Source organism: Phlebotomus argentipes, unplaced genomic scaffold (assembly GCF_947086385.1).
Source record: "Phlebotomus argentipes unplaced genomic scaffold, Phlebotomus argentipes genome assembly contig_15, whole genome shotgun sequence".
Taxonomy (NCBI): Eukaryota; Metazoa; Arthropoda; class Insecta; order Diptera; family Psychodidae; genus Phlebotomus; species Phlebotomus argentipes.
Window position 1 is genome coordinate 1,614,946 of NW_026776181.1, and position 26,014 is coordinate 1,640,959.

General features: G+C 40.9%; 1 protein-coding gene across 3 annotated transcripts; it reads right to left on the minus strand.

Annotated features, from left to right (window-relative positions):
* Window positions 1-262: 262 nt before the first annotated feature.
* LOC132261968 (voltage-dependent calcium channel subunit alpha-2/delta-3) lies at window positions 263-25,887 on the minus strand. Of its 3 annotated transcripts, none has more exons than XM_059761047.1 (19): window positions 25,024-25,887; window positions 22,115-22,196; window positions 19,749-19,859; window positions 8,866-9,115; window positions 8,549-8,781; window positions 8,196-8,480; window positions 8,023-8,103; window positions 7,144-7,563; window positions 6,833-6,907; window positions 6,623-6,757; window positions 5,912-6,125; window positions 5,647-5,846; window positions 5,351-5,559; window positions 4,547-4,579; window positions 4,163-4,267; window positions 3,824-4,085; window positions 3,229-3,702; window positions 2,737-3,058; window positions 263-2,671 (listed from the first exon to the last, which is right to left on the minus strand). In XM_059761047.1, exons 1-19 carry the CDS (start codon window positions 25,122-25,124, stop codon window positions 2,484-2,486), a joined length of 3,780 nt encoding a protein of 1,259 aa, XP_059617030.1. In that variant the 5' UTR covers window positions 25,125-25,887; the 3' UTR covers window positions 263-2,483. The 3 variants fall into 3 exon arrangements, with proteins under 3 accessions (XP_059617030.1, XP_059617029.1, XP_059617031.1); XM_059761046.1 differs by having other exon boundaries at window positions 2,737-3,061; XM_059761048.1 differs by lacking the exon at window positions 4,547-4,579 and having other exon boundaries at window positions 2,737-3,061.
* Between the last annotated feature and the right edge of the window lie 127 nt (window positions 25,888-26,014).

Below are 26,014 nucleotides of genomic sequence, written 5' to 3' on the forward strand. Positions count from 1 at the left end.
CTTTCATTGCAATGTTGAGAGTTTGATAAGAATTACTCTTTTGGGTGGGTTTTCGCAAATAACATTACCTTTTCTCATTTTTTTCTAGTGACTTTGTTCGATATGACTTCAATTGATCCATAGTTTGCATTTTTTTTCTCGTTACTTCCTAACATGGATTTTTCTTCTTCTGATATGAATTTTCTCTGAAATTTATTGCATATCAACTAATTAAAACAATGGTAAAAGAATATTTTTTTTCTTGTTCTTTCGCTCTTTTCCCTTTCCTCTTCGTTCAATATAATTACGCATTAGAATACTGATTACTTTCCTTCAATATTGAATTTCTATCTAAGTTGTGTGTCTGGGAAGTGTAATTTTTAGAGAATTTTGTCATTCTCTGTTTTCTCGCTGTTCTGGATTGAAAATTGTTATATATAACCTCATCCAACCTATCGCTTTATCAGAAATGATCCTTAATCAAAATGTGTTCTTTTGTGCAAGATTCAAAGTGTTAGTGACTATTTTTCCGTTCTTATAAATACATTCTTTAAACCAGGTGCTTTCTGAAGTGTTTTATTTATACTCTTTTGTAATAAAAATATTCTTTGAAAAAACTAATGAATTGAAAAATTACAGAGTGCAAATACATTTCTTTGATATTCTGGTTTTCTTCTTTTGCAATTTAAGGTAATAAAAGTACATATAGTGGAATTAAATCTGTTTTTTTCCTTCAATTGTATATAGTGATCTGTTATGTGAGTTTTCCATTCTTTTTAATATGTATTGTAAATATGTATAATTGGTAATATTGTATAATAGCAATAGTATAATCTGTATAATGTAAATTGTTTGCCTTTCTGCTCCTCTTTCGCTCTATTTAACTGACGCGCCTTTACTTCAAGTTCCTTCTTCTCTTTTTGTTTAGAAATTTTCTCAATAAGAATTAATGATCTCTAATTTTTTCTCTCTCAAATATATAAGTAAGTTTAAATCAATAATATCTCTCATTTTTTATCCTTTCTAATATCCTTTCACCTCCCTTTACTTTAATGGAAGACTCTGTACAGTGTGTTGATTTAGCAAAACGAAAGCACGCAATTTCTCATACTAAAAACACATCTTTTCAGTTGCATTTTCAGTCATCAAATTGCTGCCTTTGCGCATTGACTACATCATTTTGCTCAATTTTCACTATATTTCCTTATCCTCTTAACATTATTCTGCTCTCTTGTCATCTTCAAAGATTTATTTACAGTAACAATTTGTTCGTGTCCTCAAAGATTTCATTTTAATGTCTCAAAATTGCCATACAGGATCGTATCTCTTGTGTGGATTTTTATCGCCATGCTAAATTGTTTATTTTCTCATTTTACTGTCCAATCGATATAATTTTGTGTGCGTCACTAAATATAAGAGATTTTTGCTTCATTTTTTTCAATTTGCCTCTTACCTTATTTACTCCAATATTAAGCCCTGTATTTTTTAAACATATTTCTCTTACTATCATTCTCCTTAGGTTTTTCAAGTAGAATTTCATTTTCTTCGACTTTTCTTGGGAAAATCAGATGTATACAAATACTTATCGCTGCGACGAATTGGACTAAACTCAATTTCTCACTAAATTTTCATTACATTTTATCATATTAAACATGTTCTATAGAAATGTTGCGATTTCTTATCTCATTTTTCATACTTATATTTTTGGGGTACATTTTATACAGTGCAAACATACCAATAAAATGTAAATTTTTTTTAGTTAATATATTAATAAACTTACAATTCCCAAACCCACCATTTTAACTTAGAGAATTATTTAGAAATTTAATTTCTACTAATTTTTTCCACTGAAGAAAGTCTCTTCAATTTCTTTTCCACCTCCTTAATAAAAGTGTTTAATTTTTTTTCTTTAATTGTTTCCTTTGCCTTTGCATTCTTTATTGTCTCACAAATTAATTAACTCTGTTTTCGCAAGTTTACAAAAAAAGCATCTTGTGCTTGACCACACATTTTTCTGCACAATTGATCTTCGTGTTTCTCTTTTTGTTGCACGCCACTTTCATGCGTCAATATAATTGAAAATGTATAATTAATTTAAGTCATTCACACGATTTTATTGTTCATCAATTTATGTCATCATTTAATTAATGTAAATAGTAGACAGTCAGTCATACAATAAAGGTACCACATTTTTTTTCTTCTTCTTTTAAATTTATCTGTACTTTAAATAACTTACTTTCACTTATAATTCTTCCTTAACGATTATATCTTAGTGTGTGACTGGTATTCTTTCTCCTTCAGTTTTTGCTTTTATGCCTTTTATCTCCAACTTTTTATCAATTACGTTAAGATTAATTAAACTCTTACCATCGATGTATTCGGTAGTAAAATTAAATAGAACCCGTTCGTGATTTTTGTGCCTGTGCCTCCCGCGAGATGCTCAGTAAGTAGTCCTCAATCACCCATTAAGTGTATGTCCGTGGAGTTGTCGCGAGTTCGTGGAATCACACGTGTGTCACGGTCCACAGCAGGGTGAACGTGAAGATGGTGGACAGGAGGGACGCATTAATGGCTTGCCTCGTGGCGCGACCGCACTGTTGAATCTCCGTCTCTTCCGGATGGTAATTTATACACTTCTGCGGTCGCTTTCGCGGCAGATTCTCCTTTGCCTGGCGCCTCGTCCCACAAGCGCCTGCAAAATGGCAATCACCATGATTAGCACTCACCGTCATCACTGACGCCTCTCCAAACACTCACCACGTCCTCCAGTGACTTCCTGCGGCTCGATGTCCAGCTGTTTTGAGCCGCACGGACACAGCGTGTCCACGACCAGCAGAATGAGGTTGCTGTGCGGGATCTTCTGCACACTGAACGGCCTCTCACAGCCCGATGAGTGGCAGTTCGTCAGCTTCCCCTTCAGTGGATTGCTCTGCCCGCTCGAATTCAGCCTGTCCGGCTGCAGGATGTACAGATCCGTTTTCAGGTCACATGGTCTGGCATGATTTGGGTCGGGAATGACCCGCGGTCCAGGTGGTGGAGTTACAGGCCTTGGTGGTGGCTGAGTTGGTCTCTCGAAGATCTGCTTCAGGAAAAGAGGCTGTTAAGAACCATCATAATACATATCCTTTGAAGATGAGAATCTTCTTGGACAGAAAATAAAATTGTATGGAATTTGAAGAACCTTATCAAAAGTGTAAAAAAAATAAAAATAATTTTGCAGAGAGATTTTACATTCATTCTTCTACTCACAATTTCCGGTGCTGTTACGTAGTCATTGCTAATGGGCGGATAGTCAAAGTTTGTGTCGTAGTCGTCAGAGTAGTTTATGTCGTCGATATCGTCCTCATCCTGGTCCGTGTACTCAGGTCCGTAGCGCGCTCTGGACCAAGCGGAGATCGGCGCTGGCATCAACGAGAGCCACGACACGGCCAAAGACATGCCATAATCGAGGAGCCAGGACAAAGGCTTTGGGGGCTTCACTTTCTGCCCGGCAGCGGCAAAGGAGCTGTCGCTGTCCGAGCACGCTCCTTGATAGTCCATCAGCGGCACTCTTCTATAGATGCGATCCTGCACGAGGGAGTCCATTATGGTACCGTCAATTTGCCCGAAGAACCGCCCAGTGTGCTCGGAGTCCTCGGAGAGTAGCACAAAGCCATGGTTGTCCAGCAGATAGCAATCGAGCTCATCCGAGGCGCAGGTCTTCCTGCAACCACTTGCGGTGCACTGAAGAAATCGAGAAAAGCAAGAAATATGTTTGATGCATGATCTTGGCGAGGAGTATAAACATCTCAGCTCCTCTCTACACGCTGAGATGCTTACACCCCTTCGATTACTGGTCACTCACCGCCGATGTGATGTTGATGAAGTGTCTGGCGAGAGAATCGTGCTGGAATTGAAGCCCCACAACCGCGGCCGGCGCTTTGTGGCCTCTGTGGTCAATGAAGATGGCGTGTGCGGCCGTAACGAGAGTGGCGTTGCTTTTGCCCGTGTAGCCCGAGTCAAAGGGCACACTGAAAACGAAACTGTCTGGCTCAATGGCGTGCTGATCCACAGCTCTCTTGTACCATGTCATGTCCATCGCTCGGGTGTTGGATTCGCTGAAATGCCTGAAAAGTCACGCAAGAAATGACGAAAATGAGTAAAAGGATCGCGAGAAGAGTGGATAAAGGAAGAGAACACTCACGGTTCCGGCGAGTCTGGAGGATGGGGAATGTGATCGACCCAGCGCAAGAGTCCTGACCGCGTCGCCACAAACGACACCGTTACGCCGAACATTTGGTATCCTTGTCTGCAAGAACACGAAGAAAATCCATTAGCTTTTTCCAGTGTACCACAAAAGTTTCCGTCATTTCATCTCATCAAAGATGTATCGCTCTTTTTATCGCCCACTCTTCAACACACAATTTTGATATCAAAGCACACACATCAAGTGAACAAGACCGAATAGAACTTCAGTATTATTCATCATATTGCGATGCTGTGTAGGCACAATTATCACTTCTTGTCCACGATCTTAACGCGCTGCAGGAGAAAAACAGTGTTAAATGGTCTTTTCAGCATTTTTTACCTGTGCAGCAAAGCCATCAACGTGGCGATTGGGCTATACAATTAAATGTGCAAATGGTGCTCTTGTTAGTAAAAAAATATTTTCATTTCCACTTCATCATCGTAATGTTGACAAATCATAGGATAAGAGAAAAAAAACTCAAATTGTTCTGTGCATGTGATAAGGTGAAAATAGTTTTTGCATGCAGCTTTCTCATTAACATGATTAAATTTGCCAAATTGTTGTCTTCATTTCTTCACTCTCCAATTGCAATTCCTAAATATAAATTTAAGAGATTTACTAATTACCAAATTAGAAAACTGAGTGTTTAAAAAACAATCAATAATAGAGAAGCAACTTTTTGTTGACTTAAAATATTAAATTTTCCCTATAGATTCAATTGTATTTCACACGACACGTATTGAAATTTATCTTGTGGAAAATTCGTCAAAAATCTCTTGAGAATTCTCTATAATGCCACATACATATGTATTCACTATGACGATTCCATTTTTGATTCCCTTGAGAATTGTCCTTGTGGAGAAGTTCTGGAAAACTTGGCCAATGGTGGAAAATTCCAAATAAATTGCAAAAGGGGAGAATTTATCGAGAAATAATTCATTGGCAAATCTAATATGAAAAATGTACATTTCTCTCTCTCTCTTTCTCTCGCTCATAGACTTTCACTATTTCACTACAGAAAACATTGGGTGAAAGGTTGGGCGTGAGGAAAAACAAGAAAGAAATGGCGAGAGAAAAATGATGAGGGGAATACTTTCACGACTGGCAGAGATGAAAAAGTTTCGGCAAAAGTGTGTGACTTACTGTTTGTCCTCCTTGCGCGTGGGATGAGTGGGTCCCCTGTCCAATCCATCAGTGACAATTGCATCACGCACGAGACTCTGAATCAGGGTCCGGTCGCAGAAATAGGGCTCAGCCTTGCGCGAGCCCTGACCGGAATTGAAGTGCTGCGAGTAGTGGCCAACTGGAATGCCCCCGTGCCCGTGGTGGGGCTGTGGAGATCGTGGTCTCACCTGGAGGAAGAGGATGAGTGTGTCAAGACGCATTGTGACATATATTTACCACTTCAGAGAATCTTATGTGTTTTCTGCACAACTCACCGACATCCACTTCCATCCTGGGCGCCCAGCTCTGGCCAGAAAGTGCAACACTTGATCTTCGGGTGTCTCAAAGGTCTCCTCGTGTGAGAACGAATCCCCGGAATTCTCTCGCTCGCGCTCCAAATCATTGATATTGTTATACTCACAGTAAACCCAGTCTGGATGGACCTTCCAGCTGTTACCTTTGAAATACTCAGTCACTGCAATGAGCAAAAACACCACCATTGAAGAAGCTTCCTCAACTCCACATCACATTTTCACGTACCATTAATGTGAGAGTGGCGAATCTCTTGTTGGGCATTCAATTCGTGCATCCCATACTTTTCCGGCAATGCGAGCGCCAGCGAAAAGGGTGTACCGTCAATAGGACCATAGAAGTACCTCAGTGAACGAAGTGAAATTCGCTTCATGATGTCCAAATGCTGCAGCACTTCAAATTCCGATTCACCCTCTTTCTGGGACACAAGCTCCTGGCGCATCTGTGCGAGGCGAGAGAGGGACAGAGAGAATAAATAGACGGAATGTCGAGGACGTGGAGCGCAAAGTGAGGAGCAATGATGGGAAAAAATCCCATGAAGAATTTTAATATTTCACACTTATCGATTTTTTTCTGTGCATTCCGCACACACGAGAATTTACCACCGACGAGCAAATCACAGACTTTGCTCCCTTTTGTTGGGGGAACTTTATAAATTGCGGTCGATAGTGAATGAAATTCTAAAGATAATGCGAAGACAGAGATGGTTTTACGTTTTAAAATTGAATGACAAAGTACAATAGTAATAAAAAGTTGTTGGTAAAAATATTCACAACTTTGCAATTTAATTTCCTCCAATTCGATGTGTTTGATATAGTCTTTCTGGTTGGAAGTAATTTTCCTGCATAAATTTATAACGTGATAATGTCAAAGTGACACCACTTCTCTGTTCGCCGGTGAAAAAGTCTCATTAGAGTGGAAAAGAGATGGGAAACTTACATCGAGCAACAAGTTTGTGTTCTCACTCTCTCGTTCGCCATTGCCGGATGTATCGATCTCAGGTAGTTCCACTTCAGTTAAATCGACGGAAGTGTACTTTGGTTTTAATCTTCTATTGTACTGCGAGCCGTCACTCTGCAATGAGACATTGCGGAGAGAGACCATTTAACTGTGGGTGGGCTGAAAAATTAACCATCATTCATGGCTTACCAGTGGTCTCAAATCGGGATGATAGAGAATTCGACCATTGTTGTCCACAATGAATGAATAGCCATTGACGCCAAGCTGTTGAGAAGAGAAAATAGGGCGGGGATGAAAATGGGTGGCATTTATTGTGTGCCGCTCAGTGGGCGGTTGTTTGGCTACGATGTTCATTTCATTGATATATATTTTCACCCATAAATATCATGTGTTGTACGCGTCTGACCACCACTGACCATGCACTTCGATTTTGTTTATTGGGAATTTAAAACAATGATATGACCAAAAAAGTCATATCAAAAAGCTTTCATCCTGCTCACCTTGTGCTGGGGAATCATCTTCTGGATCTCCTCGATGGGCACATCAGTGCCCACAACGCCGAGCAGATTGGCCACGCGCTGTGAGTGATTCCGTCTGTCGAAGACGGGCGTCGTCACGGCTGTCACCAGACGTCGGCGGTTCTCGCTATCTCTGCCCAGGACGGCGCTGCGACCGCCAATGAACACGGGACTCCAGTGCACTGGATGGTCGGCCTGGTAGAGCACCATCGGGCGCGCCATGACGAGCGCGTACTCCAGCACCAGCCGCCTGGCCTCCTCCTCGCTGCTGATCTGCACGTAGTAGCCCTTGTTGCCGCACGCCATTGTGTGCAGCGCTTCCCTGGAGCTGGAGTCGCCGCTGCCGACGAGGTAGGTGAACAGTCTCACGGGCATGTGGGGCCAATTATAGTGCCGAATAATCTGGCAACGGGGGAAAATTGGAAATGACATTGAAGAGAGACACCTTCTTCATCCGCCTTCACATTGCCTCATTAAAATTCTGCTGCATTACAATGCAAATTTCCCAGGCATTCACCACCCCCACACAGGAGGCGCGGTGAGGCAATAGACGAAGAATTATTGTTGAGGAAAACTGTGTTTTCCATTTGCGAAGGACCACATAATAATTCATAGAAAATGAATATGTAAGAGCTCTTTGCGTTTTGAAGAACAGCGAAGCCGAAGGGGTGGCAATTTTTGGGCGCAGAACACATATACACAACCGCTCAGGAGCGAGGAGATCGTGCGAACGGATGGAAGGAAGGAAACGATGGTTAGACGGAACATGAATTATTACATTTGTGCAGACAGAGCAGACAGAGAAATTTCAAGTGTGTGAATCTCTCAACAGGAGATGGAGTGAAATGTAACAAAACTCACATCGTCGTGTGTCTCCGAAGTGCCTGTGGTCACCAACATAATGGCCTGATTGCATTGACTTCCTTGTCCAGATTGGTTGTACTGTGGAAATGTAAGTGTTGAGTTCAATTTCACACGACAGTTGCATTTACGCGAGGAAAATAAAGGAATATATAAAGATATTCTTTGCTTACGTGATGTAGAACTTGAAAGGCCATTTCAAGACCCGCCGTGAAATTGCCCGAACCTTCGCATTCCATACTGTCGACCGCAACTTTCAGCTCTTTGATATTGTCCGGCGTGGCTCTCACCATTTTGTCGCTGAAGCAGTGCACAAGAGCCTTGGCTGAGTCCGTGAATGTCACCACATTCACATAGTCATCGTCACCAAGAGTGTCCAGAATTGCTCCAACCGTGGCCGAAGCCAAGTGGTGATTGCTGGAGCTGCACATTGACTTTGAGCCATCCACAAGGATAAACTGAAAAAATGGTTCAAATCACAATTTTACTGAGATCTTCTTGAATGATCTCACAGAAGGAGACTTACAATATCCTTGGGCGATGATGCAGCTTGCACGAACCAGTTTTCCGTGCGGAAGTCATTGATGTCCTTGTCCATCTTTTGTCCATCAGGCGGCCAAGCGGTGCCGGGAAAGCGCCTGAGGAAGCCTTTGCTCGATCCAAAATACTGCCACGAGAGCGCAGGATCCCTTTCCATATTATTAGCGAAGAGTGGATCCAGATGCGAGGACCAGGCAATGGAAGCTTGCACGTCAGCATCTAAATCCAGGACGAGACATGAGTAAATCACCACAGCAATCACATCACTTTGCGAGGGATATCTACGGGAATTCCTGTACCCACCATTAACATCAATGCCCGGCGGCACGAGAATGGAGCTGAGAGTCAAGTTGACGGGAAGTCTCTCGAAGCGCCGCATTGGCCGCAAAAGCATCTCCTTGGCTCCCTCCACGAGCCGCCCATTGGACGCGTACTCGTTCAAGTGACGCGAGTCGTAGAAGCCATTCGCTGCATTGTGGATCTGGGTTTGAGCCTGCGGCTCCTGGTCGGTCTCCGAGGACAGGGCAGCCTGTTCTGCCGAGTCCATTATTCTCTGTTTGAGAGAGGGATGTGATTATAAAATAACCATGAGACGATACAAAATTTATTTGAGGACTTAATCGTGATGAGTTTTGCCGCACTCTATCTAAATTGAAGATCTGGGGAATCTATGGAGTGGGAGTTGAAATAGTGCAGTTCAAATATTTGCCAACTATCATCTCGGTAAATGCTCCATTTCTTCGTCAACATCAATTTACAAGGCAACCGCGCACAAGAAAGGGGCATCTCAAATTCGTATCCAATTGAGTGTATGTGTGTTCATGAAAAGACACATATGAAGTGATGCAACTCGGGTGGAAAGAAGGTCTTGAAGATGGCATATTTGGAGAAGATGTGCAGCTCAGGCAGAATCATAGCCCGGGGAGAAAGATCTAAAATGTTTAAACATCCCTCAAAATGTCTGAAGGGAGAAAGAGTAGTAAAGTGCAGCTACTGATTGAGTTGACAAACGGAGGCATTCGCCAAGGGTTGGGGCTGGAAAATCGGGGCGGCGAATTGAGGATAACAACACGAGGCGAACACGACAAATGCACTTTGCAGTAGAGAAAAAAAATGGTGCTATGAGAGCGATCCTCGCACATCACCCCTTCATTATATGGTGCTCTTTCGTTGTGAGGGTGTTTTCTCGACACGTCGATAGCTCCCCTCTGTGAGCTTCTGTCCGCCCTTCCGATAGGCGAGAGAGAGACGATTCTGGAAAGAACAGCTCCACCAAACTGTCTTCCCCCAGCATTTCAGCTCTCTTGTCGCCCCAAATCGTCTCACATTGCACACATTTCGGCGAGTGTGGGAGGTTGAAATGTCGTTCGTAGAGACATTTGGAATTTGCTATCTACAGCGTATTGATGGGGTTTTGTTCGTCGTTCGCAGTGTGGCAAGAAATTGCTCAGAGGGTGGCAAAAGGTGGAGAACGAATCGTGGGAGCGAAACTCGATCGTGAGTGCGACACAAGAGCCACTCAAGGTCTATCATTTGGATAAATTCTACCATGATCACAGCCCTAATTCAGCTATAAACCTTTCGTGTATATGTAAATCACAAGAGGTAGTCAATGGCACCTCGTTTGCGGTTCAATTCACCTCAATATTTTATTTACATTCTCAACTTCCACAAATAAACTCCAACTACTGTTATCACCGCGGTGAGAAATGATTTGCCCCGCATAGGACATAAAAACAACACGGAAAATGTGAGAAGAGTCGCGCATACACAAGAGACATACATAAAAAAGTGTAAAAGTTCCATGAAAACTACCCTGAATTCAACTCACGTACTTTTTAATAGAAAATATATACGGAGGAGAATTTTGCTTCAATTTCACCCAGAGTCGCTCAGCTTCTTATTTGCACCGCACAATTGGTGAGGAGAAAACTTTAATCAAATATTGATCCAGAAGGCAAAGGTATTCATTATCGAATAGTTATCCTGTTTCCACTCCAACATTGGAGCGCGCGGGGTGAGTTTCTTTTCCAAGAGAAAAACAACTTTTCATGCAATGGTGTGAGTCGCGCGGAGACTCTCAAAGATCTCAATCTCCTTTTCCGCATCCTTACTGAATAAGAAGTTTGAATGTCTTGTTTATTTCCCGCGATGAGAACACTCCAGGAGATGCTTTATACACTGTGAAACCCATTCTCAGCTGCACTGAGATGGAAATTTATTATTCTTTTTAATCTTCCTCACCCGCCCGAGTGGAAGTCTAATTGGAATTGAACTTTACCAAGGACTGAGGGCACAATATTAAGATCTTGTAAGGAATCGCATGATGAAAATTTGCAGGCTCAGTTTTCCTACCCTCTCTTAATATACATCATCAAGTTTTCAAGTATTTATGCCAGGCATTCTTATATTTATATATATATATACATTGGCTCGTTCGTCAATGGCTCAATAGGGAATATGCATGGCCCAAAAACTTCTGTTTGAAATACTTTGCGCGGAGTTTTGAAAAAAAGTGAGTGTTAGCAGTTTGTTGCGAGAGAGAAACACCACAAATTCTATTCTATTAGTTGCTAGTGAATTTCCTTCAATCTTGCATGCGGCAAAACTGAGCCTCAAAATTTCCAACAAACTTGCAAATATCTTCTCTCTGTCGCGCATTTTAGTCAACTGGAAAAGCATCTCAAATATTTCACTACATGTGGGAATTATGTTTGAAGTGAAAGTTTTACTAAAATTTTCACTTCTCCATCATCAATCATGAAAACTCAGAGACTGCTTTATACATACAGCAACGATTTTTACTAAGTGATACTTTTAGTCAAAATCAATAAAAATTATTCGCTCTGAGTTTTTAAAAACTCGATTAAAATTTATTGAAGATTCAAATGTATTATTTCATTGGCAGCAACTGTATATTGCGCAGCAAAAACCTAAATTTTATGGGTAACAGTTTTCAACCTTAGTGAGTTGTGTTGTTTTAAAATTCAATAGAGGTTTAAAAATAGAATTTTTCATTAAATGATAATTCAAATCAGGTCTTGCGTGTTTAAAGTCTATAGCTCAGTGTGTATTTCGATCTTCTTTCTGTGTTCTGTGAATGTGAATTGAGTGCTAAATTCAGATGAAAATGAGTTTGAACATGTGATGGGATTTTCCCGTATTAATAGTTGTGAACTTGACATTTGACAGTTTTCGAGTGAATCGAAATTCGGCCTTTGCTGTTATCGTCCAAAGAGAGACATACAGAAATGTGGCAATTATGAAATTGAAAGACTAGTCTGATTTATTTCGTGACACACCCGCTGTCGGTGCGCCACCCCTCGCCCAGGCATTGGCCACCCTCATCATGGAAAGTGGTGTGTCTGCGAGGAGGAAAGATGATTGAATGAAATTTTGTTGTTTCCTTCCTCACCCAGCAACTTCGACACTTTCACCCAATAGTCTTCATTCCTCATCCTGAGCATCCATGGGAAAAAATTGCCGAGGGTGGGAGGAAGAGTGGGTATATAAAACATTTTCCCAAGTTTGCAAATTTCATATTTTTTCCCTATCGCTGGGGTGGAATACACTTCTTTCCTCCAGCAATTTTGGCATCGCAACTGGCGAGAGTGACAGAGAGAGGAAGAAGGAGAGAGAGAGAGAGAGAGAGATTATTGTGATATTCAATAGATCTGTGCGTCTATGTATCAATTTAATTTCACTGGAAAATTTCATCATGTCCATGTATAAAAGTTTCACCATCAATTGTCTCTCTGCGAAGTGTTTCGCGAGACAATCGCGCGCGTAGCTTGTTTGTGGTTCTCCACACTCGAGGGCAATTCTCTGAGCGGAGAATCCACCTAAGCAGTAAATTAATTTAATATCAAATAACCGGGGCGCTGGAAGAGCAAAGTAGGGTGTCTTTTGAAGGTGGTAATGAGATGCTCTTGAAAAACTTGTTTGCGTGCATATCAATTAGAACTGAAGTGAAACTTATATCAAGGCTATTATGTTCTGGTTTTTTCGTATTTACACACACACACACTCATTTTAATTTGAGAAATGGTGAGCAAACAACCTAAAAAGTTAAAATTCTAGAAATGTCAGTGATTTTTCTGGAAAATTTGGGAGTAGTGTACAGATTTTAAGCAAATTATTTTCCCTTGGGGAAAACTTATGCTCTGTGAGACCAACAGTCAGGGACAAGAAAGATGATTTACTTAGGAAAGTTTTTGTCTTTCGCCTCACACCATCTTGCAATCGAGAGAGAGGGAGTGAGAGAGAGAGAGAGAGAGAGGGAGAGAGAGAGAGGGTGGGTTGTGTTATAGAAAAATGTCCACCTCACACAACATCATACACATCCACATCACTCACCCTCAACCTCAACGCAGAGAAGAGAGCCATGGTGGTGAACAGATTTTTCGTGTCAGCAAAACTTTACAATATGACGCACAATTTACCCATTTCATTTGATTTCTCCGCCCCTTCCACCCAAGACTCAGGGCACACATACACGGAGAAAAGGGTTTATCAATTGTGGAATTTGTCAACAAGTTTTCGCCATTGACTTTTATTTCTCTCAATATGCCTCATCTTGTCTTGTTTTATTTCTTCAAGTGCCTTTACTACGACATTTCCAGCCTTTTACACCCATTCGACACAAATGCATGACTTCTGTTGTTATGGGAACAATTAGGATTCTCTTGGGAGCTTTTAGTGTCTCGTTGCTCTTATGGAATACAATACATTATTAAACCGGATATTGGCATGTGACACCGTTTGTGATATACAAGAAATATTGATGATCAAATGCGTGTTTTACTGGTTGCGTGATATTAGATTTTCCGTATATGGCAGGCTTTTAGGATTTCTGAGAACGATCTAAGTGTTATTACACTTAGTATTTCTTATTATCTTGACCTACTTACTTAAGTAAATAGTCAGTAAGTATAGTTTTCCTCAATTTAAACGTAGAGACCAGCGATTGTATTGTCGATGTGCTGAATCTTCCTCATTGCTGTTTTCGTATCGTCAAACCCAACGAAATTGATGAATCGCTCAACCGTATTTCAGCATCTAATATGCCGTGATAAGTGAAACAGAGGGAATTGAACTCGTATCGGGATTTTGTCTTCAAAGCCAAGACGTAATCTCTGGAAGCACTTATAATGGTGAAATTGCATATAAGAGCGTAGAAGAAGAGTCTTTTTTGTCTCTCTAGCAGACTCTTCGAATCGATTTGGGGGCGGAAGAGAGGGAGAAAAATAGTCCAATTTTCAACTCCCTGGTACATTCTAATAATCATAATCGTAACAATAATCCCTCTCTCTCTCTCTGCATCAACACACTCCTCTTGCGGGGTATTGCGAAATGAAGGAAGTCTTCTTGGGGAGTTGCTTGAGTGTGACGGAAGTTTTTTTTGGGCAGGGGGTGGAGAAATATCGTGTGTCGTGGCAAAATAATTCCAAGCCGAGGGGTGAGAGCGTGTATATCGAAAAGTGCACAGATTTCATCCCCAAAACGATGTTTCATTCTCATCCCCTGTTTTTGCTATACGACCAAAGACTTTCCACCCACCCTCGTGAGTCCTTCCGCAAGTACATGGATTTAGTTTTCCTCGGCTTTTCTTTCCACACTCCTGACTCAAGTCAAGTCGGACCACAACGTATGTGTGTGTGTGTATGTGGAAGAGAGAGGGTGAAACTATACGTGAAGTGTCTCTGCTTCATATTAAGTTTTCCTCGATGGATTTCCCACCAGTGAAGGAGGAATAATCCACCCTGTCGGAGGTGTGTATGTGTGGATTTCTCCTCAAGAGCGACACATTAAACTTCCGCCACCCTAATAGGGAATATGTGTACGCAAAGTGTGAGACAACACAGCATTCCGATATGCTCTCTGTCTCACGTCTTCGAAGATGCCTCTGTGAGTGCTCCGGAATTATTGATTCTTATATAATAATGAGCCGTGTGGTCTTCGTGGTGCCTTCCACGACGTTGAGTTGTCTTTTGATGCTACTTGAATTGGATCTCACCCTCTCTAAGAGACGATAGCAGCACTCAAACACTTAACCCTTACCGATTCTCCAACACAAACTCTCGACAAAAGAGTGTGTGTATGAGAAGGAATTGTGGGTGGATTTTTTTCTTCATAGCGTTTCATATTTCTCGATGACAAAATTCAGCTTCATTTTCAATCATTTCGAAAATTGCCTCTCTTTCATGAAATAAAGATATTAAAATTCATATTGTTTGTGTATTTCTATGTGAATCTATGTATGCTCAGTGGATTATAATAAACTGCCTGAAAGCCATGTTCATCAGTTATTACTGCGAGAGAACCTTCTATGAAAGTTATGATCCTTTGCAGAGTTCAATCTAAAGTCAAAGGGTTCCTCTCATTCATTTTAACTATACACAAGCACAGTTGCGATATTTTAATTGAAGCCACCTCGTCAATTATCAGTAGCATCAATGTTTTAAGTCTATCTTCATTTATCAAAGAGTAATTAATAGATCGGCCAATGTCTCCAGAAAAACAGGGAGATTTTGATGAAGCTATGAATAGAGAGAGAAGGTTTTAATTACATTTTCTCAACTGTACGTAACATGGCTAATGTGGGCGGTAGAATTAAAACCTAAGAGTGGACTATAAAAGACTCATAAAATGAATGACCTTTCACCGTGCTTCACATTGAATAATAAATTTATCCAGCGCCAAAGACATCAGGAAAACATATGAAAAATTTTGCTCTCTCCCAAATTTTCACACACAGTTTGCCACTCTGTGAAACTACTAATCTCTTCCCGGTGTCACACTAATTTAATTTAATTGTTTTAACCCATTCACAGGATGGTCTGCTAGCGAGGGAGGGCGAAAGAGACTTTTTTCTCACGCGCCTTCGCATGAAAAAGAGAGAGAGAGCGTGTGTATGTTTTTTAGGCCGAGGGAATATATAGCAAAACAGGGCAGAAAATTAATTTTATAAAATGTCATAAATCTCCTGTGCAATTAACACTAAATTAAATAGAAGCCAAATACAGAAATTTGCTACAGAAAAACTCTCATCCCGCGCGCACTTTGCAAAGAGACGCGGCAAAAGATGGTCCAGTTGGAAAAACACGCAGGCACTCATCCTCCCTTGGGTTCAATTTTAGACTCTGTGCGTTTTCCGTTCTTGCGACACTCATTTTCCTCTTTCTTCCCGCCATCTTCTTGCTACATCTACTTCGCCTTCACCTTTTCATTCACATTGTAACAGTCACCGGAAGAATAAATTGTGCCCTATGTGTTAATTTCCTGGGATTTTTGCCAAAACAAAATTCGTCCTCACACACTTCTCTCATTCTGTGCCCCCGATCCACCTCCTGGCGCTTCTTGTTAAGTGAAATTTCTCTCCACTTACATAAGTCCAAGAGTAGCGTGTGGAGATTAGGATGGAAGAGACCATATTTCTTCGCTCGGAATTGATTTCACTTGACATTTTCTGCTTCTCTGTTTCTCATTTTTTCACTCTCTTCGCCACACTCTCTGCTTTTTCAGTTCAAATTTCAATACACACCGCGGAGAAACTAATAAAACCAATACCATCCAGGAAGAAGGACGCCAAATTGACTCCTAAATTATCCTCTATATCGATCGTTTTCCACGCAGACTTCGCATCACGAGATGGAATTTAGATCTTGTAAAACCGTTACTTTTCGGTTTACGAGACCTTCAAGTTTGCGCAGATAAAACAAATTCACGGCAGAATCACTTTTACCAACATTTCATTCATCAAACAAGTGAAAAATACAACGAAGCTCGCAAAAAATGCACAATAGAGCTGAGAAAGGCTGCTGAGAATGACAAGTGCTTCAAAGAAGGAATTTTCCAGCGAGAATATAGGGCATTCTTTAAGCATATTCCTTTCGACCCTGGCTTGAGAGATGGGGTGGATTTTTCAGCAGGACTGCGACGACGCATATGCGGAAGTTTATTGAATAAAACACATTTCCCACCAGCCAAAAACAGTGGGTGGCGCGTTTGGTAGAGATAGAAGTGCGGGAACTGATTAACTGACAATTAAAATTAACGATTTTCGTGGGTAAATTTTCTTTACATTTCCGCGTGTGTTAGGCAAACAAAGTGTTTCATTTTTGAATATGTTTGTAAATTGTGAAAAGAGCTGTTAATTATGCTGAGTTGGGAGAGGGAATAAATTATTTCTGATTGCATTATAATTGAGTATATATTAAAATTATTCTGCGAGAATGACGAGGATGTGGGTGGAATATGTATGTTGAATTAAATCTTTGTCTTAACAAGATTAAAGTATTTTTGAGTCTCTTTGATATGTTTTGAAATAAAACGAGTGAGCAAAAGTCATAATTTAAATAATTTAACTGTTGAAAGTGACAGGAATGAACATATAAAGAAAGCTCTTCCCTTTAATATGCGAAAAGGGCACAGAGAATGAGGGCAAATTATGTGAGAAATTGTTGGGTGTGAGTTTAATTATTATTTTAATATTATTATGAGCCATATTGAGAGAGTGAAGCAAGTCGAAAGTCCTCCCAACCACCAAATCTCCTTCCTGTGGTAACTTCTTCCGCCCACAGGCCACCCACACATCGAGCACCCCCATCTCACATCCCTGACATGCCGACCATCGACGATTGTATAATATTTGCTGATGTGATGAAGATTAATTATTATTTATGACGCGGTGAGTCAAGATTTGGTTTCACCATCTCAGTTTTCATCATCAACACCCTACCAGACACAAACACACACACACACACACACACACACTCCCACTCTATACACACATATTTCCTCGTGCGATTGTCATTTTATTCATTTTTATATGTCTCCGCTTCCCTTCGCCGATTTTAACTCATCCACACTCCATTTTTTCTTCCAACAACCGCTCACACCACTGCCAAAGCTCGCGCGAGGTTGATGAAGTAAGGCGCGCGAGGGATGAGAGAGCAGAGATATCAAGTTCAATGTGCTCTCGAGGGATGCTTCTTCATCATGCCACTTCAGCGGCAAAGGCACAGACACACATCTCAACAATTGTATCTGTCTGTCTGACTCTCAATCACCCACCCACCCACTTAACAACCCTCACGCTAATGGCTGAATGGAGCAGACAAAGTATTATAAATGTGAGATACGACGCAGCTTTTTTGTCCTCCCAAACACGCCCCACATGCAGTCATTCCGATCCGAGGCAGATGCAAAAGAGACACATCATCTCTTTGCCACCACTAATAGACTCTGCAACGCCACATTGTCACGTTCGCCATAGTAAATAGAACGATATGTATGCTGTCGAAATCGAAAGTAGAGCAATTATGGCCTGCATTCCAATTTTAAATCCATCCATCGAAATATTGATTGCAATCAGGTAATAATGCACATTTATCTGCGCCCGGAAATATTCCATCAATGTGCCAATGAATTGATCGACAAATGCACTAAATGACCGCTGTGTAGTGCCCATTTTCGTGACTTTTCCCGGCAATAAAAAGCTTTGGTATATATGTACATATCTTCCTACTTCCCCCATAAGCTCTCTCTCAAACTTTCCCAACATCAGAACAGTGAAAAGGAAGAAAACTTCCCATGTCGCTTCATCCTCGGCTCTTTCTTCGATTTTTATGCAAAATCCGAAGAGATATTATTCAGAGAGCGTTGCTCCTTATCCTCCTCAATGTTTAAATTCCCATATATTTTCGCCCTGAAAAGTGGGGGAGAGTTTTTGTGTTTTGTGGGAAACATCTTCCAAAACATGGGATAAAATATGCAGAAAAATCCACAACTTTTCATATTGATTCGCCTTTTTGTCTCGCCACACTGAGAGCAAGAAGGATTTCGAAGGGGCCAAGCATCATAAGGACAAAATCCCAAGTCATCTTGAATGGAAAAATGTGAGGAATCTAATAGTTCTCTCTCTCTCTCTCTCTGTCTCTCTTGGCCGCATTTAAGGTATTGGAAAACATTACAAGGCATAAAATCCTTAAAATATAAATGCGCTAAACGCCTTGAATTGGGAAAGCGAGGCACGGAAAGGAAGAAAAAATAGCACAATAAAACAAATTGTAAAAAAGGCGAGGGTTGAAGTCGCAGCCTTGGCTGGCATCGATTTCCATTTTATCAGACAAAAATATTCATTTCACCTGAATTCGTCGCTGTTGTATCCAATATTTCTTGCACAATATTTCCCATTTTATTCAGTTTTCCTCCTGCTATTATTTCACCTGCTATACGAGAGACAACTTAATGTTGTGAAATAGAGACACACTTTCCGAGCACATTTTCCACTGTTACACTGTATTTCCACTCTGGAGATGTTACAGCAGGAGTCAGACGTGCTAGACACGTGGATTTTGGGTGATTTAAGTGTCATGTCGCAGTATTCCTTATCATTAGAATGACTTCTCATGTTTATATTTATCCTTTCTCTCCCATTCTCAACGCAGATTCACTGTGCACAGTGACTGCAATTCAAATAGACACGATTTTCTCGTTCCAAAGAGGAGAATTTTTGCAACTTCATCTACTGTATTTATGTCAGAATCATCTATTCATGTTCTATAGCGATTCTCAAAATGGAATTTCATAATAAAATTTCTCGTCAATAAATTAGACATTTCACGTTCACTCATCAAAAACTTTCCAACTTCGAGTTGAAGATTCTTCTGACAAAAGTTTCCTGCCAAATTAATATCCAATACTTCTCTGCTTCTCACCAAAAGAAAAATGCGAAGAATAAAATCACTTCAAGTGAGCCCGTCTCTCACAAAAGTTCAGTAACGGAAATTTACCAAAGAATTGAGTCACACAAAAGGAAATGTGAAAAGGTGTGTGACAAGGAGAAGAAATTTTGCAGAAAATAACAAGCAGGTGCTGAATAGTTATATTTCCTCAACAAGAAGCCCTCTGATGGATTCGCAATTGGAGGTGAAGAAAAAAGCCGTAATTTCTTGAATTTCTTTCAAATTCTCGCACCGACTTTGCCACCATCCATTTCAACGTCCTCAATGGAGTGCATTTGATGGGGAAAATATTGAGTGTGGGATGTCAGAAGAGGGAGCTTTTCCGAGGCTTTGTGCGGTGTGACAAAAAAAGAAAAGACCCTCCGTGGAAATGAGTGGAGTTTGGCGTGTGTGCCTGTGTGTGTGTGTGTGTGCATGTGTGTAATAAAAGTTACTCACCATGACTGCATTCATTTTGAAATCCATGAAATTCTTAACTTCAGCTGCCATTTCCCGTAGTAGTAAAATTCCATCCTTTCTCACTACGTCAACGTCAGAGTCTTTATATCTCTGTAAAGTGTGTGCGGAGTCGTTTAGGTGATGGTGCAGGCCGAAAAAACACGTTATGCAGCGTCGCCACATGGAAAAAACAGAGAAAGTAAGAAGAAAATGCATCAGTTTATACATGTAGGTATACTATTCGCCACATCCCCTTTATTTCTCGTTCCGGCAGAAATTTGCGGCGCGGGGAAGATTGCAGCGATGGGAAACAAGCTAGAAAATTGAGGCAGAGTATAAAAAGGGTAAAAGTGTCATTGGCAAGAATTTATTCTCTCTCTCTCTCTCTCACCCTCTCGCTTCCCATGGATGCATTTCTCCCCTCGTCCATTCTTTCATCGTCTCAAAACATGCTCATTTAATTAACGACCCACCACAATTTTTAACACACAACCTCTGGCCATATCGCATTGGAGGTGATTTATCAAGAGAAATTGCTCATTAATTAATTCCATTACAGCATCAAATGCCACAGAGTGAAAAAGTCTATATTGGCGGTAAATCTTTTCCTCCTTCCGACTGGCTTTTCCTCTGCAAATTGAGGAAGCCCCGTGAGCCAGAAATGGACAAATTAATGAGACGCTTTATGGAGGCATTAATTACACTTCATCTTGAGCGCGTGCTTTACCACCACCAAATTGCAATAATTGAAATTATTCAAAAAAAAATTATAGTATTTCGTTCAATTAATTTTATTTTCCGTATTACCACTGCGCGAAAAGTGGCTGTAAATCACGCTTCTGTCAAGTCTGACATTGTCACATTGTGTGCAAAAGTCTCCTCGAATATGGCTGGAATTGGGCGAAAAGTCTCAAGCGCTCAAGCCATAAGCAACAACTTTATCGGGTGCTGATTGCGATAATGAATGTTTCAAAATTGCTCATGAAATATCCACGAGAAAGACACTCGTGAGAAGAGGAAGAAATTTCATCTCGCGCGAAGCAAAAAAAATGATGGGATCTCCACATAGTTTTCACAGTTTTCTTCGTGCAAAATTAAATTTTCAGACCCTCTCGCTCTCGCGCGCGCGTCTTCCACCCATAAGATATTAAAAGCTCAACGTTGAAACTCGTCCTCTCGTCCTCGTGCTGCGGAGCATCTTGTGTGAGGACACGAGGAAGATGTGGAGAAAGAAGGCATTAAAAAATTCTTATCGTAAAACTCGGGAAAGCCGCACTCAAGTTGCCTCCGGCGAGCGCGTTCTTCGTCGTCCATCTGGCCAAAATAAAATAGTAAGACATGCCCCCCTCCCCCGTTCAGTCCGTTTTCGCCCAAAGGCTGACTTGCAGGGGGTCGGGTGATTTTCACCCCCACACAGACGGAAATACACATGAAGTCGCTCGTCCTCATGATCATGGAATGTGGGTCACTGCAAGATACCCAACCCTCCGCAATATTTCCCTCGTGGGGAAACAAATTGTATTACGTGCCTCACTTAACTAAAGACACATGTTGCAAGTATTTAATGCGATTCGCCTCTGCTTTTTATTCCTTCGCCTTAATTCAATTTCAATTTTCTCCACTTTATTATTCCCTGATCATTGATTTCAAGGGCAAGATGTGTTTGAATAGGAGTCAATTGCTAAAGACCTCAACAATTGATGTAGTCACTAATTTATGCAATATTTAATAATTTTGCATCTCAAGTAATGCTGAATAGCAGAGGTTTACCGCTCAAAAGCATGAATTTGCCCAAGAATCTATTACCAAGAATGCAATATCTACTAAGATGCACAAGCCACAGAAGCACAAGCGCTTGAGGCTTCTCATCAAGGACAGTAATATTAATTTGCCTTTCGGTCATCGACCAATTTTTTCAGAAATTTCAACATTTCACGGACTATATTTTATGTTATAAATTTACGAATTTTCAGGAGAGAGGAAAATACTGTGATAGGGAAGTTTTTACAAAAACTTCCTATCTAGTATACATGTCATATGACTTTCTTTTTGCAAAAATACTTAAGCGAAAAATGTTTTTCTTTTCTTAATTAATATCAGCTTTCTCTGACAGCAAATTTATGTATATAAGATATTTATTGAAAGAGTGTCCAAATTAGGTGGAGAAATTCTAGCTTTTTGGCTCTATAATCATTTGAAATTCTCAACTTGTTAGTGCTCTAAATATTTACGTGATAACACGAAAGTGGAGCAAATTAAATGCACGTACTCTGCATTTTAAATGAGATTTGCGCAATTTGGCAAAATGCAAAAGAGAGGTTCAAAGAATGATGCTTTGGATGCTTTTGAGAATATTGTTTTCTTACCATTTTGATGTCGTTCATCTTGGTAAATTGCCTGCCAAACTCCCACAGGTCCACGCCGAACTTTAGTGCCCAATTCCGTACTCTGCAAGAAGAGAAGAAGAACAAGAGATGACTTTTTACTTAGGTTCCATGAGAGACTAATTAATTGTGAGGCGCGGCGGGACAAGAAATGGAGGGCCAAATGGAACAACTATTTATTATTCTGTCAACGAGTGCATTTCCTCCGTATCTTGTTTGGGTGCTATAATTGATATCATTCGGATGTTATAGAAAATTTATTGTGTATTTGTTGGGCATCTCCCTTATGGCCACTTTTTCTCTCTCCCTCTTTGTGCCACCCCTTCTCGCCGCGCTAAAGTGCGGGCAAACATGGATGGAGAATGAAATATGTTTTTTACCATGTTTGGAAAATATTACGTGTGTGTGTGTGAAATGCGAGAAAGCCACAAAAAGCTCATTTAAAGTTTTCACCACTTAACCCACGCTTTATAAAACTAATTTCCAAACCCTTTCCCGCAGCTTTTTCACGCAAACTCTTCGTCGGTGCCTTTTATCAAATAATTAATCCTCCTCTATTTTTCTATATCATTTAACATCCGGAAACAAGTGGAGCTGCGGATGAACTCGCCATTTTATTGAATAATGCCAGTGTGACGTGAATTTATGGTGTGGAGAATGCAGAATAGAGAGAGTCTTTTAGTTTCCACTTGATTCGCAAGTCTCTTTTTTTCGACATCTCACTGGAATTGATCCTAATCGCTCCCCATAAATGCCTATTTCCTCTGCGAGGCACAAAATGCGACCATGAGAAAGTGAATCCAACGTTTCGCCTCTCTATAAATACAATTTCACAATGTTTTTCTGACACGCTCGAATTGCCCGTCTTCTTGTGCATTAAAACATTTCTCATCGTTGAGAAAGTGCGAATAAAATCGAACAGCAAAAGCTGGAATTTATCTCATAATTTGATCACACAAATATTTTTCCTTCGCGCCGCCGTTCAGACTCACAGCTTTCCACTCTCCCTCAAAATTAATGCTCTTGCAGATTTCCCGCCTAAAGTGCCGGTTTTTTTTGTGCCGAGGCGACTGTAAAATCCCCGAGTGCGTACCTCTCAACTCATCCCCAAATATTCAATCGAAGAGCAATTTACAAGCAATAAATCGCCCAATAAAATCCCCCGAAAAGTCATCTTGACAATTTCGCGGGAACAGCACAAAAGCCCACGAATCCTTGGCCACAGAATGGTTCACATTTGGCGGCAGTAAATATCGCTCCAGGCGACCGGCGAGGGAATGGTCAAGGGGGAGATAGTGTGGCCGCAATCTGTACCTTAATTTATATTTAAAAAACATCATTACGACTGCTACAAATTGAGCAGTGCCTAAAATTTTAAGTGTTTCTTTTCATCCGCAGTACTTTTTAGTCTACTTCAACTATTTCTTCATGCCTTAGTAGAAATTCTGAAGATATGAATCAAAGCTATGGTTATAAAATTAGTTTCTCGTCAAAAAGCAGTGTTTGTGTCAATTATCTTGTCATCCTTGATTAGGAAAAGAAATTAAAAACGAATTTTATCAACTTTTCTTATCAATTGCAATTTTGTTTAAGTGCACATTCAAGATTCTGGCTAATAAATTATAGTATTTATGATTTAGAGACGCACAAAGGATATTCCTGTAGGTTGTTTAGTAACTGAATTCTGTCTGTTAATGAATCGTCAATCATCAACAAAAAAAATCAGAAAAGCAAATGTCCGCTGATCTGTACACCACTTGACATCATATCATCTCCCCCTTGGGAATAGTTTGACCGAGAGCTGCTTTTGTGCCCGATGATTCACCTTTTTAAAGTGGCCTAGGTATGGACTACCTCACACACATAAAATCGAATTGAACGGGGGGCTGATTCACTCCCTTGTATGTGCTTTTCGGGTTGATGTTTCGGGTCATAAATCAGTGTATGTGCGAGGCCCTCCAAAGTGGAGTCGTTAGCCACATAATTGAGCAGGGCGGGGAGGAAGGAGGGGGTCACTCTATAAAATTGGCCCCATCGGGGATGGTGGAATCGTCTCGTGGCTAATGAGCAAGCAATTTCCAGTCTTTTGTTGCCCGCTTATTGATTTATTATTCACTCACACATTTCACATTCCGCCCTGGAACCGTCACTCGAGCATCGAGGAGGCGGGCGGCGGTGGGCGCCTTGAATTTTGGCGCCATGAGGAGTAATTCAGAGAAAGAGAGAGCGGAAATCGAGTGAATTAATAAATCATTCTGCACTATTTTCAAACAGGGTGGAAAACTCATGAAATATTCCTAAGGCACAGATAATACCAAGTGAGACTCCGAGTTTCCTCGTCCTCAGAGTTCAGCCGATGCGACTCACAGCGTCAAGTTTTATATTTGCTTCATAATTGAGTTAACTTACCAAACATGGGCTTGACGTTCTATTGGCCATTTTCACCCAGGGAATAGAAAATAATAATTCTATTCTATTTTCCAGACTGTTCACTGCGCTTCATACAAAACTTATATGTATATGTTATTTTGTAAAGTTTTAGTTATTGCATTAACACTTAGCTTGTTGTAGTCTTTATTTCAGATTCAAATTGCTTGCTGAATTAAAGTTCAGAGGAAAAATGAGATTATTTATATTTGGCGTACAGTGACATAAAAAAAACCTTTATTATATTCTAACTTTTTGTACTTGGTTTATACTACCAAAGACTGTAAATTATTACAAAACACTTTATTTTGTCTCTCTTCTCTACGAAATGATCCAAATAGAAATACTTTTCGATTTTCATATACACTCTCATACTTGAATATCAAGAAACGTGTCAATTGATTTCACAAAAACATTTAATAATCCTGCGGTGAGGTTAAAGTGGAAAGAATACTTATACTTACTCATTGTGGGGAATGTCTTCATCTTGATCCGGTGCAACTTGAGGTAGCAGCGTGACCGCGAGGAGCGCCAGCAGAGCGACTCTATAGATGGCTGTATCCATTTTGGGGGATGTCCTTTTGCGTTCTTGCACATAAAACACGTCACAGACTAATTGGGAAATTTACACAACATTTTTCACTCTCTCGCACTGGTGCCTATTGAACACTCCTTCGTCATTTGCACGCCTCTCTTGGGAGACACTCTTTTTCACAATTATGGGAAAATATTCTGGGTGGTTTCTCCACCCCACGAAGTTATATTCTTGAATTCTTTTCTGGGAGAAAATTCTCACAATCACTCTTCGCAACTTTCCAGGGAATTTCCTCAAGCACTTTTCATTCTCTTTCCGGGCAGAAATTCCTATGTGATTCACTCACAAGTCACTACAGCCGCCCTCGCAGCGGGGGCGCACTCTCCTGACGGGCTTTGGTGGGTGAAAGAGAGAGGTGTAATTAGGCTGATAAAAGTAGCGCCATAGTTCCACGGCCACCCTCGCGAAGCTGTATGTCGCTCACTAATCCCACCTGGCGCCCTTCTCTCGCTCTTGCCTGGTCACAACCACCGTGGGGCGCCTTTTTCCCTCGCCAATTCACCCACTTCAAGGCCAATAATGCATTGGCATCGATTTCCGCAGGAGTCCTGAGCGGAGTGGCAATGTGAAAAATCCAGAAAATCACCCCCAAACCAGAGAAAACGTGTGAAAATTCACAATTTCTGCACACTGTTCAGAAGATTCACGTTCTCACGAACACCTGAAACGCTTTTTGTTCACTTTTTTGCTGATTTTTCCAGGGAAAACCGGCAGAAAATATCCCTTCTTGCAATTTGTGAGCGCCTTTTCCACGTAAGGTATTTTACGCGATGTGAATTTTTACTATACGCCACGGCGCACGCGTGACTATCCCATCAGCCAAAAAAGCGACAAATCCCCCAACACACTCGCAAGGGCGC